Here is a 16,158-nt window from a genome sequence, read left to right on the forward strand (position 1 = left end):
ATTGCTGCTGCTGCCTGCATTAGAATTTCATTACAGGGGCATTCAGGGATCTGCTCATGCAATGTGTATATGCGCCAGAATACTTCCCAAAACAACAAGCATCCCTAACTTATTAGTAAAAGAATTGATATAAAAATGAATATTTTAAATCAGCAATACAATAAACAAGGCCACTACTTGATCATTTGTACCTTCCCGTCCCCAGAATAAACCTAATAAATCCATCTGCCACATGGAAAACTCTTTTGGTTTAAAATACTATTTTATGTCTGTAGAACAGAAGTTACATCAGCTCTTAAATTTTGAGGTATGTAACTGTTTAAAACATAACAGGAATCATCTGCAATCTAAAAAATTTAATGAGTATATAAGTAATTAGAACGTTTTAATGTTTCACTTAATAATTTATAAATATATTCAAATATTGAACTATTAACTATCACTTGTTTTAGCTAATTTTAATTATCTTTCACTTCTGAGCCAATTTAAAAATAAGTTCAAATATCACAAAATCATGTCCCATACAGTTAGAGCTATGTATTTTAAAGAATCAATTTCTTCATAATCAGTATTTTTCCTTGCCCTTTCTCCTTAGAAATATTTTTTCATCACCCCGTAGTGATTTGTTTGTATACTAAGACATTGTTGGGAATTTGTCTTTTGTTTATTTCATATACTTCTGATCAATTCCAACTCATGCCCTATTATATTACACTAAATTAACATAATTCAACAGATGTTGATATTTAGATGTTTTCTGGCATTCAAATCTTGGACAGCTGTCTTCGAGCTTGGGGAAAAGGCAAACATTTAGAATTAAATGCTGAACATATGCTTAAATTACTAATTAGAAAGATGGAATAAAAACTATGTATTATCCTTTCTAAGGACAATAAACCTCAGGTAGGGATTTCCGTAATCTTTTTGTATCAATTTATAGTCCAGGGATGTATACAGACTAGATGACATGGACTTCATGGATAACTTCATTTAATTTCAGATTTGATCACTTTAAAATTATGGAGAGTCTCACTAAGATATGAAAAAAAACTATAATGGCTTCATACTGGCAGTCTTAAGAGTTGAAAAGATGCCTTTTCACTTGCAATGTCAGGATGGTAAAAGCAGTTTTTAACAATATTTTATTATGGAAAATGTCATCATAAGCAGAAATACAGAGAAAAATATAAGCTCAAAACTGCAGCTGTCAAAACTGTCTCAGGTAATTACATGTGGCCAAACTTGTTTCATCTATATCTTATTTTGACTGAAATATATCAGTATGTTTCTCTAAAAAAGAACAGTCTCTTAAGGAAAAAAAAAACACCGTACCATTATCACATCTATTAAAAAAGCAATAATTCTTTAATATATATGAATGTATATGTATATGTGTGTTTAATTGCAGCTGATACTCAGATGTCTCCAATTATTTCATAATCTTTTGTCTTATACATTGTTTAAATTGGGATCCAAATGAGATCTATCTGTTAAAATTAGTTGACATATATATATCTCAAGTTCCCATTGATTTATAGGCCCTCCTCCCCCTTTGTTTTTCCCTTGAAATTTTTTGTTTGAAGAAGTTAGATTAGCAGGTTCGATTCCTGGTCAGGAAACTAAGATACCGCACACCATGTGGTGTGGCAAAAAAACAAAAAAAGAAGAAGAAAAAGAAGTCAGATTGTTTGTCCTATAAAGTTTCCCACATCTGAGGAATGTTGCTGATTTTATCCACACGGTGTCATTTAACCTATTCCTCTGTCCCTTGAGTTTTCTGCAGTGGGTATTTCGAGCTAGAGAATTGATTTGATTCAGGTTCAGTTTTGTTGTTTTGTTTTGGCAAAACTGTTCTAGAGGTAGTGGCCTAGACTTCTCTCCCTTCCACATCTCTTTCTGTGATTTATTAGCCTTAAAGATGGTTGCCCCAATTCATTCACTAAGGGTCACGGAACGGTGATATGTTAATTCTGTCCTCTCACTTTGGTTCATTAATTAGATTACTTCTGTTTCAAACTTAGCCCCTTCAAATACTTGATTACTCTGAGGTACAGATCATGTAGGTAAAGCAAGAGAAATACTTGCTCCTTTTCCTTTAGCCATCAGTTTTCAAAATTAATTGATTCCTTACACTTTCCGGAGGTGACTGGTGAAATTTTATTCTATTTTTTTTTAACTCATTGACTTAAACAGATCCCATGTGTTTCAATCCATTTGTTATCATCCTGATTGGTGTTAAAATTGGCCCATCTTTGGGCAATGGGAGATTATTTAAATGGGTTCCTGAGTCTGTTTCCTTGCTACGAGACTTTGCTTTCTTCCTTGCTTTCTGGTATGTTTATATTTCCAAGGCTACCTTGGACCTTTTCTGGTCTAGACCAAGAATCAGCCATTTCTTTAAGAAGTGCTGATTTGTTTACTGGGAAATAGTTTTAGAACCCACAATCCGCATATTAGGGGTGTCATTATTTCGAGGCCTTAGCGAAATACTTAGACTTTTTATTTTAACAAATTAGCTCATACTGATAGTTCCAGTTCAAATTTGAGACTTCGTTGTTTTTGTATTTTCCATCATTGGCTTTCATCTGTCTTTTTTCAACATAAAAAATATTACCTCTGGTGACAGCATAATAATTGTTCATTTTATTGATCCCACCATACATACACAATAGTCTCAGAATCACCATACCGTCATGACCACTGATAAAATAATTACTGAAAATAGTTTAAGTTTTTCCCTTTTTCTAGTCTTTTTGTACTTCGTCTGTATTTCACTAGGAATGCACAAATTCCTGTGTTTTAAAGTCACTTGAAATAGTTTCTGTGTATAGATATACTAATCCATCGTTAGGTTCATTAGTTTCATTTTAGTTTTCAGAGACTGCTTTTTAAAATTTTATTTGTTTTATAATAATATAAAAATAGTTACAGGTTCCACAATCAAATCTCCTCAAGAAATTACTTTCAAAGGAGTCTAACTTCTATTCAGTCCTCACCACTTGTTCCCCTCCCCCCATCATATAGGTAGCTATTGCTTTGTTTTGTTTTGTTTATGGTTTACCCTTCCATTGGCTTTTTTTTTTTCTTCTATTTTTAAGATAAGCAGACATATCTTTCTCTCCGTATTTTTCCATTTCCTTTTCTCTCGCTCTAGTATACCGTTTGATTTATAGGAAGGCTTATTTTTTGTAATTACCTTTATTTTAATAAATTACCTTTATTTTAATACTTTTATATAACAGCCTTAGTCCCCTTCCCCTTTTGAGGGTGGGGGGCTATTTGCAGTTGGTTCTCTGCTCTGAGCAGTATTGAAATAAGCTAGGAACCCCTTTGCCCTTCTCATCCCTCTCCCACACATTTGTTTTGAAGTTAATTATTTCTCTGCTAATACCTACAGGACGGTCAGCAAATTTATTCTATTTTTCCTATATAGCTTTCATTTCTTTCCATTTTTAGGTAGTTGTACTATACATATGTGTGTAGCATACGTATAGTCTGAAGCATATAGCCATTCAATACTACACTGTAGTATTACAGTCTGAATCATATAGCCATTCAATACTATACTGTCTCCTTAGTCTAGTCATATAGCCATTCAATACTGAAGCATATAGCCATTCGATACTATACCGTCTCCTTAGTTTCAGTTCTAGTTTTAGTTTTAATTCAGTTCATTTAGTTTTAATTCTATGAATAAATATGTTTTTAATGATCCCTATCTTATCTGAAGTCAGTGCGTCTCTGTTCTTTCTGTTGTCTGAGGTTTATTCTCTGGTTGGTTCCTCCGGCAGGTCTCATGGGAACAATATTCCCTGAGTCCCTGCATATTATTAATGGTTTGTCCAGACCCTGTATATTTAAAGGTCACTTTGGCCAGATATACAATCCATGGCTCATATTTTCTTTCCTTAACTGTTTCAAATATGTTAGTCCATTGTCTATGTAAAATGTTGTTTTCAGTGTGTGATACAGTCTGATTTTTCTCTCACATATAAGTGATTTGGTGTTGCCCAGATGCTCAGTATATGTTTTTCTTTTCTTTAAAACCCAAGGGTTTGACTAGACTATATGCTGATGTTGGTCATTCTATGTGTTTTTCCTAAGGATGAAGTAGGCTCTTTCAGTGGTAGTTTTATTACTTTTAAAATAAATGTCAAGATTTTCTCCAATTATAATTTTTCATTTTTATTTTGTTTCACTGCTTTGGTTTTGTTTCAAAATTTTCTATTTACATATATTGGATCTCCTTGCCTATCTTCTGTAGCTATCACTTTCTCTCAAATCTTTTTTATTTTTAACGTTTTTATCCTTTGCATTTTCCATTCTTCATTATGTTCTTATCTTTCTTTTTTACTTCTTCATCATATTTATTTACTCTTGTGTCCTAGTTCAGTTTCATTTCTGAAGTGATTTTTTTTCCCTTTTATTTCTGTTGTTTTCTGAATGCTGTCATCTCTCTGGCTAGTAATTATTGTCCAAGCGTTTTGGGTTATCCTACATGTTATTATGTGGATTCAAAAACCACAGTGTCACTGCCACCATGTTCTCAGAATACTCTAGTTATGACTTTTTTTTAGAATTACAGGAATCCAGGACTTCTACATAACATGCCTATATTTAAGTGGCAAAATAAGTGATTAGAGTAAGTGGTCAGGTTTACATTTCTCTACTGATACAATGAGCATGTCTTGGTTTTCTAGTCTTTTAGTATGATATTGCTTATGTTTCTTTTGAAAAATGATGTTCAGGGACTTCCCTGGTAGTCCAGTGGGTAAGACTCCATGCTCCCAGTGCAGGGGGCCCAGGTTCGATCCCTGGTCAGAGAACTAGATCCCACATGCATGCCACAACTAAGAGTGGACATGCTGCAACTAAGAAGGCTGCCTGCCGCAACTAAAAGATCCCACATGCCACAACTAAGACCTGGCGCAGCCAAAATAAATATTAAATAAATAAATATTAAGAAAAAGATGATGTTTGTGCACAATTTCCACACACCTTTAAGGACTTTTTGTGCCAAGTGCATAAAAGGCACTGGGCCAGGTGATATGTGTGGAACCAGGATTTGATATCCTGGTCAGGAAACCCTAGGCACTATCCTTTACTCCTTTCAGTCTCTCACTCGTGTCCCCTTCATTCATTCCCCACAGCCCAGCCAGAATGGCATTTGGAAATCCCATATGTATTTGAGTGTTCTTAAAAATTCTTAATGGCTTCCCATTGCCCTTAGGATCAAGTCCTAACCATGGTTTGCAAGGCCTTTCTTGGTCTTACTGCTCTTACTATTCCAGCATCATCTCCAATTACTCTTTGCCTTGAACACTATATATCAGTTCATATAATAGTTATACCATAAAATTTATTGTGTTAATGATGTATAGTAGTACCTCAATATCCACAGGGGATTGGTTCTAAGACCCCCTCCCCCATGAATACCAAAATCCACAAATGCTCAATTCCCATATATAAAATGGTATATTCCCATATGTAAAATGGTATACTATTTGTATATAACCTACACATATCCTCTCTTATACTTTAAATCATCTGTAGATTACTTATAATACCCAATACAACGTAAGTGCTATGTAAATAGTTGCTGGCACACAGAAAATTCAAGTTTTGCTTTTGGGGACTTTCTAGAATTTTTTTTTTCCAAATATTTTTGATCCAAGGTTGGTTGAATCCACAGATGCAGAACTTGTGGATACTGAGGGAAAACTGTATTTTATTTTAACTCATTTAATTTCCAAAATTACCCTATGAGGTAGAGATTCTTATTATCCTCATTTTACATATGAGGAAACAGAGAGAGGAGTTAAATAACTTTCCCAGGTCAAATGGTAGATAATTTATACAGCAGTGTCCTTTTAATTTTCCAAGTCTTACTTCTAAGGAGTATAAAAATTAACTTGACCGTTTTCTCAAATCTAGTAAAGAAAAACCATTAACTCTTCTGAAATAGTAATTTTTAAACGTTATTTAGATTACTTATACATTACTTAGCAAAAATAAAGTGACATTTTGACTGATCGCAGCTAATATGATTTTTATTTGATCATTTGGCATTTGTTTTCTGAAAATTAAAAAATGTAGAGGCTTCCATGGTTTTCCAAAGAAATTCATTATGTAAATGAAAAAAGAGGAAAGAGTTTATATTTGACATTTAATTTCTGTATACTGTTTCTTCATGGACATTTAAAGGCAATAGACCTCCCAGATACAGAGAGTAATAGACCTGGTTTACCAAAATTATAAAGGATGTTTGGTTCTAAGATCTTGATGGCAAAACTAATCCTGAATATAAGCTAAGGCACTCCAACCTCGCAAGTGTTTCAATTGAATTGAATGAGGAGACTCCTGAAGTACTCTTCCTCCTAATTATTGAATATTAGTGTTCCTGTAGTCATCACAAGCTTCCTGTTACCTTACCTAGCTATTACAGTATATTTCACAGTCTAGCAAACATTTGCTAACAAGTCTGCAGAAATTTTATGTACGTGATGTTCACTCATCTGCCAAAAGCTATCATGGAAGAGGAGTAACTGAAGGCATTCCTTTCACAAAGTTACACTTAGTGAAATGCACAATTATGTAGAAAGGGAAACACTTTACCATCAAGGTACCTGCATATACTTTAAAAGCTGGTTTACATGTAAAAGCTTGATTTTGCAGATATTTATATCCCGAAGCCCAAGATATGAACCAAATAAGTTTTGTGGTTTTCTATTTCCATAAGTAAACATTTCTTTATTATAGAAATTGGAACCTCAATAAAAATACTGATTATCATAAAGACAAGTTATTCTAAAAACTCTGGCGTGCCTTGTTAAATTTCATTCAACAACTATTTAATAAGTACCTAAATTGGCAAGGCTTGTAAGAGCCAAGGGAAATTTACTTTAAAAAATAAAACAGATATGGACCCAACTGCCTTCAAGGAATATACAGTCTGGTTAGAGGATTAGTTCATGTACATATATAGCTTTAGTTTAAGGTAGAAAATATTGTTTTCTCCAAGGAGTGAGAAATTATTCTGGCAATGGCAATCAGAAGAGGCTGCATAAAGGAGGTGGCATTTTAACTGGGTCATAGCATCCCAACTGAATTCCATCAATAAGCAATAATTTAACCTAAATTCAAGTAAGTTTATATTAAACGGTAATGCTGTCTGACATATTCTAAAGTAGAAGTAACTCCTTACATCTTTCAGAAGTTTAAGACATTCTGGCCCGTTATTAAAATAACCAGTTTTTATTACCTCCTCATTATGGAGATAAAAGTGGCAAACATATTTTCCTTTGCTTTTCAGTATTCATACTCAGCAGATGCCCATTACAGCATATAGAATTATGACATCACTTTAAGTCCCCTTTCAACAAGCAAAGTCATGGACACTTTACAGAAGTCAAAGCTGAGCTCAGTCTTAAGCCTGTATCTGCCAACTCAATCATGCGAGTGAATTGTAGACTCTATTGAATGAGCAAAACCTCTCAACTTCAAGAGCTGCCTTGGAAATGGATCTACATTTGATTCCATCTCTTCATTAGAGCAGTAAATTTCTGACTACAGCTGCAATAAAATCCAGAATTATATCTACAAACAATTATGGTCAGGCATTTTTCCACTGAATTTAATCATCAATGTAGTTGACAAACTGGTTAATTCAGTCAAACAGGCAGCTTCATTCTTTTTTTTCTAGAGAATTTAAAATAATTGTGAATGGACAGATTCATTGAATTTCTTAACACTTGATGCTACAAGGTAATGTCCTCTCCTCCCACTCCTTTATAGGGTCCAGCTCCCACCATATTGAATTGCTTACAGAGCCCCAGATACAGCGTGTCATGTGTGCACCTCAGGGCATTTGTGCCTCTTCAGATGTGTTCTCTCAGCTATGGGACTAGAATGCCTTACATGCCTGCTTGGAATTCTCGTTGAATATTGAGTTGAAATCATTTTCCCACATGACTTTAACCCCTACCAGATGAAAGCCATATCTTTTTTATTTCTCGATCCTGTTTTATGACATAGGGCATGGCATGCATTACATTTTCCGTAGATGTTTATTAAATGGAGTATAATAACTAAGTTGAATGAGGTACTATGTTATAGGGGAAAAAATGATTCTTTCGAGGCAAGTGTTCCTTGGTTCAAATATGAGAACTTTACAATCTGTTTATGTGATCTTTGACAAGTATCAGTTTCTCTGGACCTCAGGTTCCTCAGACCTGGGTTTTTGTGAGGATTAAACAAGACAGTATGTGAAAATGTTTAGCATAATACCCCATATATAGCTGACAGTCAATAAGCTTGGATGTTCCTGGTAATTTAGATAATAAATTCTAAGACTTAAGAAACCAACATGTATTCAAAATAATTTTTTAAGATAATAAAATATATTTTCTGTCCTGCCCTTTTAACCCCATTATTCCCTGAAGCTGGTAAAGGAGAGAAACTCAGCACTTTTGTTCCAAAATGCTACTGAATTTAAAGCTGGGTTTAGAGTCAGAAATTATCAAATAGGACAATATGTAAAAAGTCAATTCGACAAATATATTCAAATATTATATACTGCACTGAATGAAGTGGATATGAAAATGAATAATGCATGGACTTCACTTTAAAAAGTTAAGAATATTAGGAATACCATAATTTTATTAATAGTTATAAATGGCAACAATACCAAATACCATCCTGGGAAACATTTCATAGTGTCTGATCAGAGAGAGAATGTGGGATTATATCTGCATCTGTAGTCTGATCTGATGGTTCTCTTATGTAAGATACAAGATGTTATCAGGACCAACATCCCAGTTTTTTAAATGTAGACACATATCTTCTTGCATTTAATGGAGATATCCAAAAGAATCATATTTATTTTGAGTAATTTTTTATGTCTCCTAAGAGTCAATACTAGCGTTATCATTTTTTAAGGAAATTAGAATAAACTTACTGTTGAAACTCTATACTGAATATTAATGATAATCAGATTCCAGAAATGTATAGTTATAGCTAGGAATCAAGTAAATTAAGTCAATATCAGTTTACTAAGTGCCTATTTTTCCTAGGTACTATGGTGTGAAGAATAAAAGAATACTCCAAGATGCCTCAAATATTTTAGATTCTGCCTGGAGAGACAATATCAAAATTTGAACTCAGGCGAAATGAATTTTTCTCCATTTCCACAAAGCGGTGGCCTGCTGCTATAACTGTGTGGATTTATTACATCGTATAGTAATTTCTCATTCATGTGTGTCTCCTGCGTTAGGCCATGAGCCCCTCAATGGTAGGAGCTCTTATTCTTCTTTGTGTTTCACTTAGCGTCTAGTAAAATACATGATTCATAGTCAAGTTTTGTTAATTGTTAAATGAGTATTTTTGAGTGAATTTAAATAACAGTTCAAGAAACCGTTATCCTAAAAAATGCATGATTGATTGCCAAGTGGAATGTGGAGGCAACAGTTGTTACCGTAGTTTGACTTGTTTTAGTTCAATAAATATTTACTGTTTTGCTCATAGATGAGAGGCACAACTAGCTTCTGTGAATTAGACATGGTGCTTGGCCTCAAATTGTTTCCAGCGTATATTTAACTGACAATCCACTCTAATCCGACAGCAACTTGAGGACAAGTTTAATGACAGAGATATGCACAGATTGGTAAGAAATATAAAGAAAAGGCACTTGGAAAGATAACGAGCTTAGTAAAGTTTGAAGAGAGAAAGAACATTTAGATCTAAATGCCCTGGGAGAACTTTGAAGGGAGAAAGGGCAGGCTCTCAAAGATGGCGGAATTAGGAAACACGGCACGGAAGCTTTTTCTAGTGGGTAGAACACACTGCTCCTGTGTTAGCATGTATGCATGGACTTGGCGACTGACAATTCCTTAAAACAAAATCAGAAGGAATTAAACAAATATGGGAGGCAGGCACAGACCCTCGGGGCTTTAGATAAAGCATGGAACACACCGGTGGAGAAGCAAGTCAGCTTTGAAGTGGGAAGTACCGAGTGGTGGCCAAGAGAAAATCTGTGGCAGTGGGCTGACCTGAGAAAGTCAGTGGGTTTCAGACTCACAGGAGGCTTGTGGGTTTTTAATGAGTTTTTGAAATGAAAATGAGTGCTTTATTCTTATGTGCTATGACACCTTTAAAGCCAGCAGAATCAAACGTTAAGGAAGAATTTAACTTTCCTATTAACTACCAAAAAACTTCCTACTTGTTATTTAGAAATGACCCTAATTTATATCCTTATTATAGCATATTGATAGTGTTGAGATGTGATGAGTTTATACCGTCATGTGTTTATTTCATGGCTGTTTCCTGACACTCTACACTAGGCATTCTTCTGGTTGTGTTATACCATTGTGTCCCCTGTACTGTGTGATCCTGGGTAAATTACTTCACTTCTCTGTGCCCTGGGCTTCTTATCTGTAAAGTGGAGATGGTAATAATAGTAAATTTATTAGCTAACAGTTATCAGTTGCTTAGTGTGGACAGGCACTGTACCAAATGTTTTACACCAGTGATCTTTAAATAAAATCTTCAAAAAACCTTGAGGTAAATACTAATCTAATCCCAATTCTTGAAGGTAATGAAATTGAGGCAAAGGGAGTTTAAGTAACATGCCAAAGATTGGTTAAAATCCTTCTCAAACACTGACAAATATGGTGTACGTTGGCCCTTTCAGAGAACTAGTTGGGAAAACAGAAATGGCAGCGTCAGAGGAAAGAAGTTCTGTTGGAGACTCAGGCAGATCAGGCCAACAGAACCTAAAGCTTCATCTAACACCTCAGTTTCCACAGTGGGAAAAGTTCCACCATGTCTTTGACAAAGAAATACCCCCAGCTGCAGAAACCACTTACATTTATTAATCGTCTTGTTCGCTGTTTTCTAATTCATCTCGTTATAATTTGTTGTTGTTTTTTTTTTTGTTTTTTTTTGTTTTGGTCCCATGCTCATTGTAAAAATACAGTCCAATACTAAGGAGAGGCATAAAGAAGAAAATTCCCACCAAACGCCATCACACTGGAGATAATCGTCACCAGTCTTTTGTTGCATAGTTTCCATACCTTTCAACAAATACATATGCATGGTCTATAATTTGGAAATATTAGTTTAGTTACTATGAAGAAAAGTAAAGCAGGGTGAGGAGACGGAGGAATGAAGGGGTCGCTTTTTAGGTAGAACATAGGATAAGTGTAGATATTTGGATGAGGCTTTTTTTAAAAAACTTACACTATTAAATTCTATTGTTTGTGATACTGTAAATAGAAAAGGTGGTCTATGTGTATAGAATATTTTAAATATTCCATAGAAATATTAAGATAGGTATTTTAGATTATGAATACTAGTTTGGTATCAATCTATAATGTTTGGTGTTAATGTCTCTGTTAATGGTTCAGAATCAGATAGGAATCATGGACCTTCTTGCTAAAAAAGTATGCATACGCACATTTTGCACATGATTTCGTAAGGTTCCCGGACCACCTGAAGCCTCCCACCGTCTCCCCCGTGTCACCCCCTTGCCCGCTACAGTTCAGCCAAGTGGCTCTGCTCTGAGGACCCTGCAGAGTCCTTGGCTGCTGGGGCAGTGACTCTGGTCCCTGAGCTCCCCGAAAGCCTCCTGACACACAGCTGCCCCTCACACTCGCTGGGAGCTCCATGGGGGACGTGCTTATTGGCATATAACCTGGCACAGAGGAAACACACAGGAAACATTAGTTCTGGCAGCAGCCACCAGATACCTGTATGTAGCAGGATAAAGCAGATTGGGAAGAAGGAGGTCTGGACTTGAGCTCTCAGACGAGGTGGAAGAAGCATTAACAGGACAGACCCTTCTGAAGCTGTTGAGGGGATCTGCACCCTGGCAGGCAGATCACGGTATCCAAGGGGTGGCGCCTCAGACAACAGGTAATCGGAGGTTATCGAACCGCAGAGTAAAGAACTGCCCCAGCAGGTAGCGGGTGACAGGAATGGGGACCAGGAGCAGCTGATGCTTGGAGAAGGTCAGCCCGCAGCGTTAGAGACATATCCAGTCACCAGAGGCATTTTAGCATCTGGGGAAGTCCAGGCAGTGACCTAAATCTAAAAGAACTAAGGTATCAGAAGGTTTATAACGAGATAGGATATGTCCAAAGTAAAGCAAGGGTCCAAATCCTGGGACACAAGTACTGCATTCAGCGCACTGAGTTATAACTTAAACTACCCCTTGCCGATGTCAGGATTGTTCCCAAGCGAGGGGAAATGGGGTTGAGACAGAACGTGATGCCACATGACCAAAGCCACAAGAGAAAGAAGGCGCCAGAACCAACAACTGATCAGGGTGTGAACAAACAATACCAATGCAAAAGGTTTTTCATGCACAAGAAGGGGCTTTGAAAGAAAACATCATTAAAAACAAGGATTTAGGGCTTCCCTGCTGGCACAGTGGTTAAGAATCCGCCTGCCAATGCAGGGGACACGGGTTCGAGCCCTGGTCTGGGAAGATCCCACATGCCGCGGAGCAACTAAGCCCGTGCGCCACAACTACTGAGCCTGCGCTGTAGAGCCTGTGAGCCACAACTACTGAGCCCGCGTACTACAACTACTGAAGCCCGTGCACCTAGAGCCTGTGCTCCGCAACAAGAGAAGCCACCGCAACGAGAAGCCCACGCACGCCGCAACTAGAGAAAGCCCGTGTGCAGCAATGAAGACCCAACACAGCCAAAAATAAGTAAATAAAATAAATAAATGTTTAAAAAAAAAACAAGGATTTAATGCGATCCTGGTAGTTAAGAAATATTTATGCTCAACAGTACTTGATATGTGCATATTGGCACAGAAGGAAAAGTGCTAGATACTGATGTTTACTTGTTCAGTTAATATGTTGAGACATATTGACATGGAATAAAGGGGAAGAGAGGGTGATTTGGATCTAGAAGGGAAAGTTCACATAGGGCTAGATTTGCACCGATTGCTCCTCCAGTGACACCACAGACCCACTTCATTTCTGTGCAGCTGATACCCTGTCCAGGCTTATATTTTTCTAACTGACAGTGAGCGTTCTTGCCAAATGCCAGGGCCCATAGTCACATCTGTTTGTCTCTTCTCTGCAGCTTGTCCGAGGCTGCTCGGCAACACATCTTATCCAGGGGGCAGCTTTCACTAGGCCTAATTCTCTGAAAAGCCAAATGCGCATACAATGAAGAGACAAGTTCCTCTTGTCTTCTCTTTAATATTATTATGTTTGACACCGCCTGCTTCAGACCTTGTCAGCCCTTGTCAAAAGACAGGTTCTCAGGCAAGGTGGTCCTCCCTAGTATTTTTTGTCTCTGTGGGGGTTTTTTGGATTTTTTTATTTTTTTGTTTTTTACTTTTTTTTTCCTCTGGATGAAATGCCCACTTTCCCGTCACCACCCCATTTAAAAGGATGACGGGATAACCAAGTGAAGTCTGGCTCAAAAGCAGAACAAAACGAAGATTTCCCTTTGAGCTCTGCTTTCTAATATTTAATAGGAAAATTTTCAGAATGAGTACAATGGGAAACAGTGTTTCAAATCATAGCTGACACTGCTTATTAAATCCATAACAAAAAAGCATTATTTCTTTATCCTTTCCACTTAAAGATATGTGTATGTTTACCCCTAGTATTTTAAGGTGTTAGTAGTTATAAAGTTACCAGGTTCTGACTTTTCTCCCCTCTTTTCCACCCAAGCAAAGGCTCTCACTGACTGACACAAATATACTGATAGGGCTGTTGGGTAATTTCCTAACAGTGCCTTACAAAAGGACCTTAGCATTTTTTAACAACTTTGGGTCTGTTCATAGGACAACGTATGGTCATTCTTCAAAACACCACAGCAAAAAGAAAACAAACAAAAACCAAAAATTGCCAGCCATCACCTTGAATAATAATCCATGTGTTCTGCTTTGCAAAGACAAATGACTCATTTAGGCTGAAGCAACTAGGCTGCCTTTGAGACGTTCATTGATTTTAAATTAAAAAAATAACTGCTCTGTTTTGCATTAAGAGTGACAACTAAATAACGGAGTAGACCTTGCTTAGTGTTATTTGTAGCAACTCCGTTGCACCTGTGTGAAGGAAAGGGGGGAGGACAGGCTTAAATGAGTAATCTTACTGATCAATAATCCCGATCTCTCAATGTGCTGTAGCAGGTAGTCAATTCTTGATAGAATTACTGAAATACAGCTCACTGTTTTTCTTATGGCTCAGGTCTTTGGGTTCGGTGTACTGACTTTATTAACTTTAACTTTATTCTCCTTGAATGTTTGTCTCTTTTCCTTTATGTAGCTACATTGGGGGTGGGGGAGGGGAGTTGAAGGAAAATGTGCTGGTCCACTCGTTCTGGACAGATACCCAAAAGGGAATTTGGGGTCCAGCAGATGAGAAAAAGGCTTAGAAGAGGGAGTTGTTCTTGGAATTTGTTTTTCACCCTCTTTGTAAAGAGGCCTTACTAATAAATTTGAACAGTGTAAAAAAAATAATAAAGTTTTAAAGACAATATGGACTTGGGAGAATGGTTTTTCAAGCAATTAGAAGACTCTGGTTACATACAACTAGTGCAAGAACAATGTAAGTAGAAACTAGCCATCTTAATAGTCACAATGAACAGCTACTGTGTACTCGTCTAATGATTTCTAAAAAGGTATTTCTTCAGAAGAAGTTTCATTGTGTGGCATGATGTTATTCTTAATTATAACAGAGACTGATAACCTGGGAGGAACTGTGTGTCTGGACTACTCACAAACCTGGTTACCCTCCCAACCCCAGCTCATCAGCATTCCATGAATCTGGCCAGCTTGCTTCTGCTAAATGGTCTTTAATGACCCCACAGCAGCTATAAAATCCAAACACCTTCACGGGGCAAATGTGGCACATATGGCCCATGGTCGAGCCCCAGCATTCTTCTTCCGCCATATTATATAGTTCCTTCTGTAAACACTGCTACCCAGACATCCTGAACTACTCAAAATTCTCTGAACAGAACAAACTCTTTATCATTTAGAAATACTTTCAGCAACAGGTATAGAAAACCTGACCAGCAGTGGCTTAATCTAAGAATATTTATTATGTTTTAACAAGAGGATAAGAAGTAGATAGTCCATGGGTTGGTTTTCACCCATAACAGAAGGGCCACACTCCAGAATTCAGATTCCCACTTTATTCCCATTTCCAGAATGTTACTTTCCCCTCCTCCTCGGCTAGTCCTGATAGCCGCGCCTGTCTGGTACATGCTCTGCGGAAGGTAAACTACTCCAGTCTTTTTTCTAGGGGGGAGGTTTCAAGAGGGATCGGAGATGTGTGAGGATAATGTTGTACAAATAGGTAAAATCATGTCTCTTTTACAGATATCAAATGAATATGCATTTGAGATTTTAACTCATTGATTAATGAGGGAACCAGGCAGATGTTATAATGGGTTCAAAGGAGAAATGAAAGAAGCACAAATGTATATGGAGTAAGGAAGATTGAATGAATGTACCGATGGGTGCAAACCGGCTTTTCCACAGCGGGAAGAATTGTTCTTCCTCAGGACAGAACTCATTTGCATTACTGCAGACAGGAGATATTTTCTATTGCTTTCAGTTATCTATAACTTAGAGTTGTAAAATAGCTCGCATAGAATCAGAATCAGGTGAGTAGAAAGATGTACTCTATAGTTTTCCATTGAAGCACCGATTTTTCCCTACAAAGAAAAAAGGTATATTCAGTAAATGCTTAGAATTGTTATAAGGACTAACTATCATAATCTCTAGTAATATTAAGAAAGTTCATTGTGCCTGCCACTAATCATTTCATATATTTTGACTTAATCTCCCCGCTCAGACTTAAAACTCTTCCAATAATAAGAACTGAACTTTCCATTTCGTTGGTATCTTCCACTTCCTTTTTCCTCATTTTCACCATCACTATGGAGTCGTATGCTAAGTCAGCAGTAGATACTAATAATTGCTTGCTGAATAAGTGAATTCATTAATTTTTTATAAAAAGGATGTGACTTTTTAATTTTTTTTAATTTCGATATAGCTTTAAAAATAGATCAATATAAATATATATATAAATATAAAATAAATATAAATATATTTATAAAATAAATATATAAAATATATATTATATATAATATATAAAATAAAATATAAAATAAATATAGCCATTTA

General features: G+C 36.4%; 1 protein-coding gene across 6 annotated transcripts in view; it reads left to right on the forward strand.

Annotated features, from left to right (window-relative positions):
- The window catches only part of GPATCH2 (G-patch domain containing 2), a 170,748-nt gene that overhangs the window by 133,139 nt on the left and 21,451 nt on the right, over positions 1 to 16,158 (forward strand). The window contains exon 9 of one of the 6 annotated variants that reach the window (XM_057552793.1): positions 9,072 to 9,513. The exons of the other annotated variants lie outside the window; for them this stretch is intronic. Coding sequence (XP_057408776.1) covers positions 9,072 to 9,156 — 85 coding nt within the window. The 3' untranslated portion in view covers positions 9,157 to 9,513. Of the gene's footprint in view, positions 1 to 9,071; positions 9,514 to 16,158 lie in introns of those variants that run through there. 6 annotated transcript variants of the gene reach the window in all.

Source organism: Balaenoptera acutorostrata, chromosome 1, assembly GCF_949987535.1.
Source record: "Balaenoptera acutorostrata chromosome 1, mBalAcu1.1, whole genome shotgun sequence".
NCBI lineage: Eukaryota > Metazoa > Chordata > Mammalia > Artiodactyla > Balaenopteridae > Balaenoptera > Balaenoptera acutorostrata.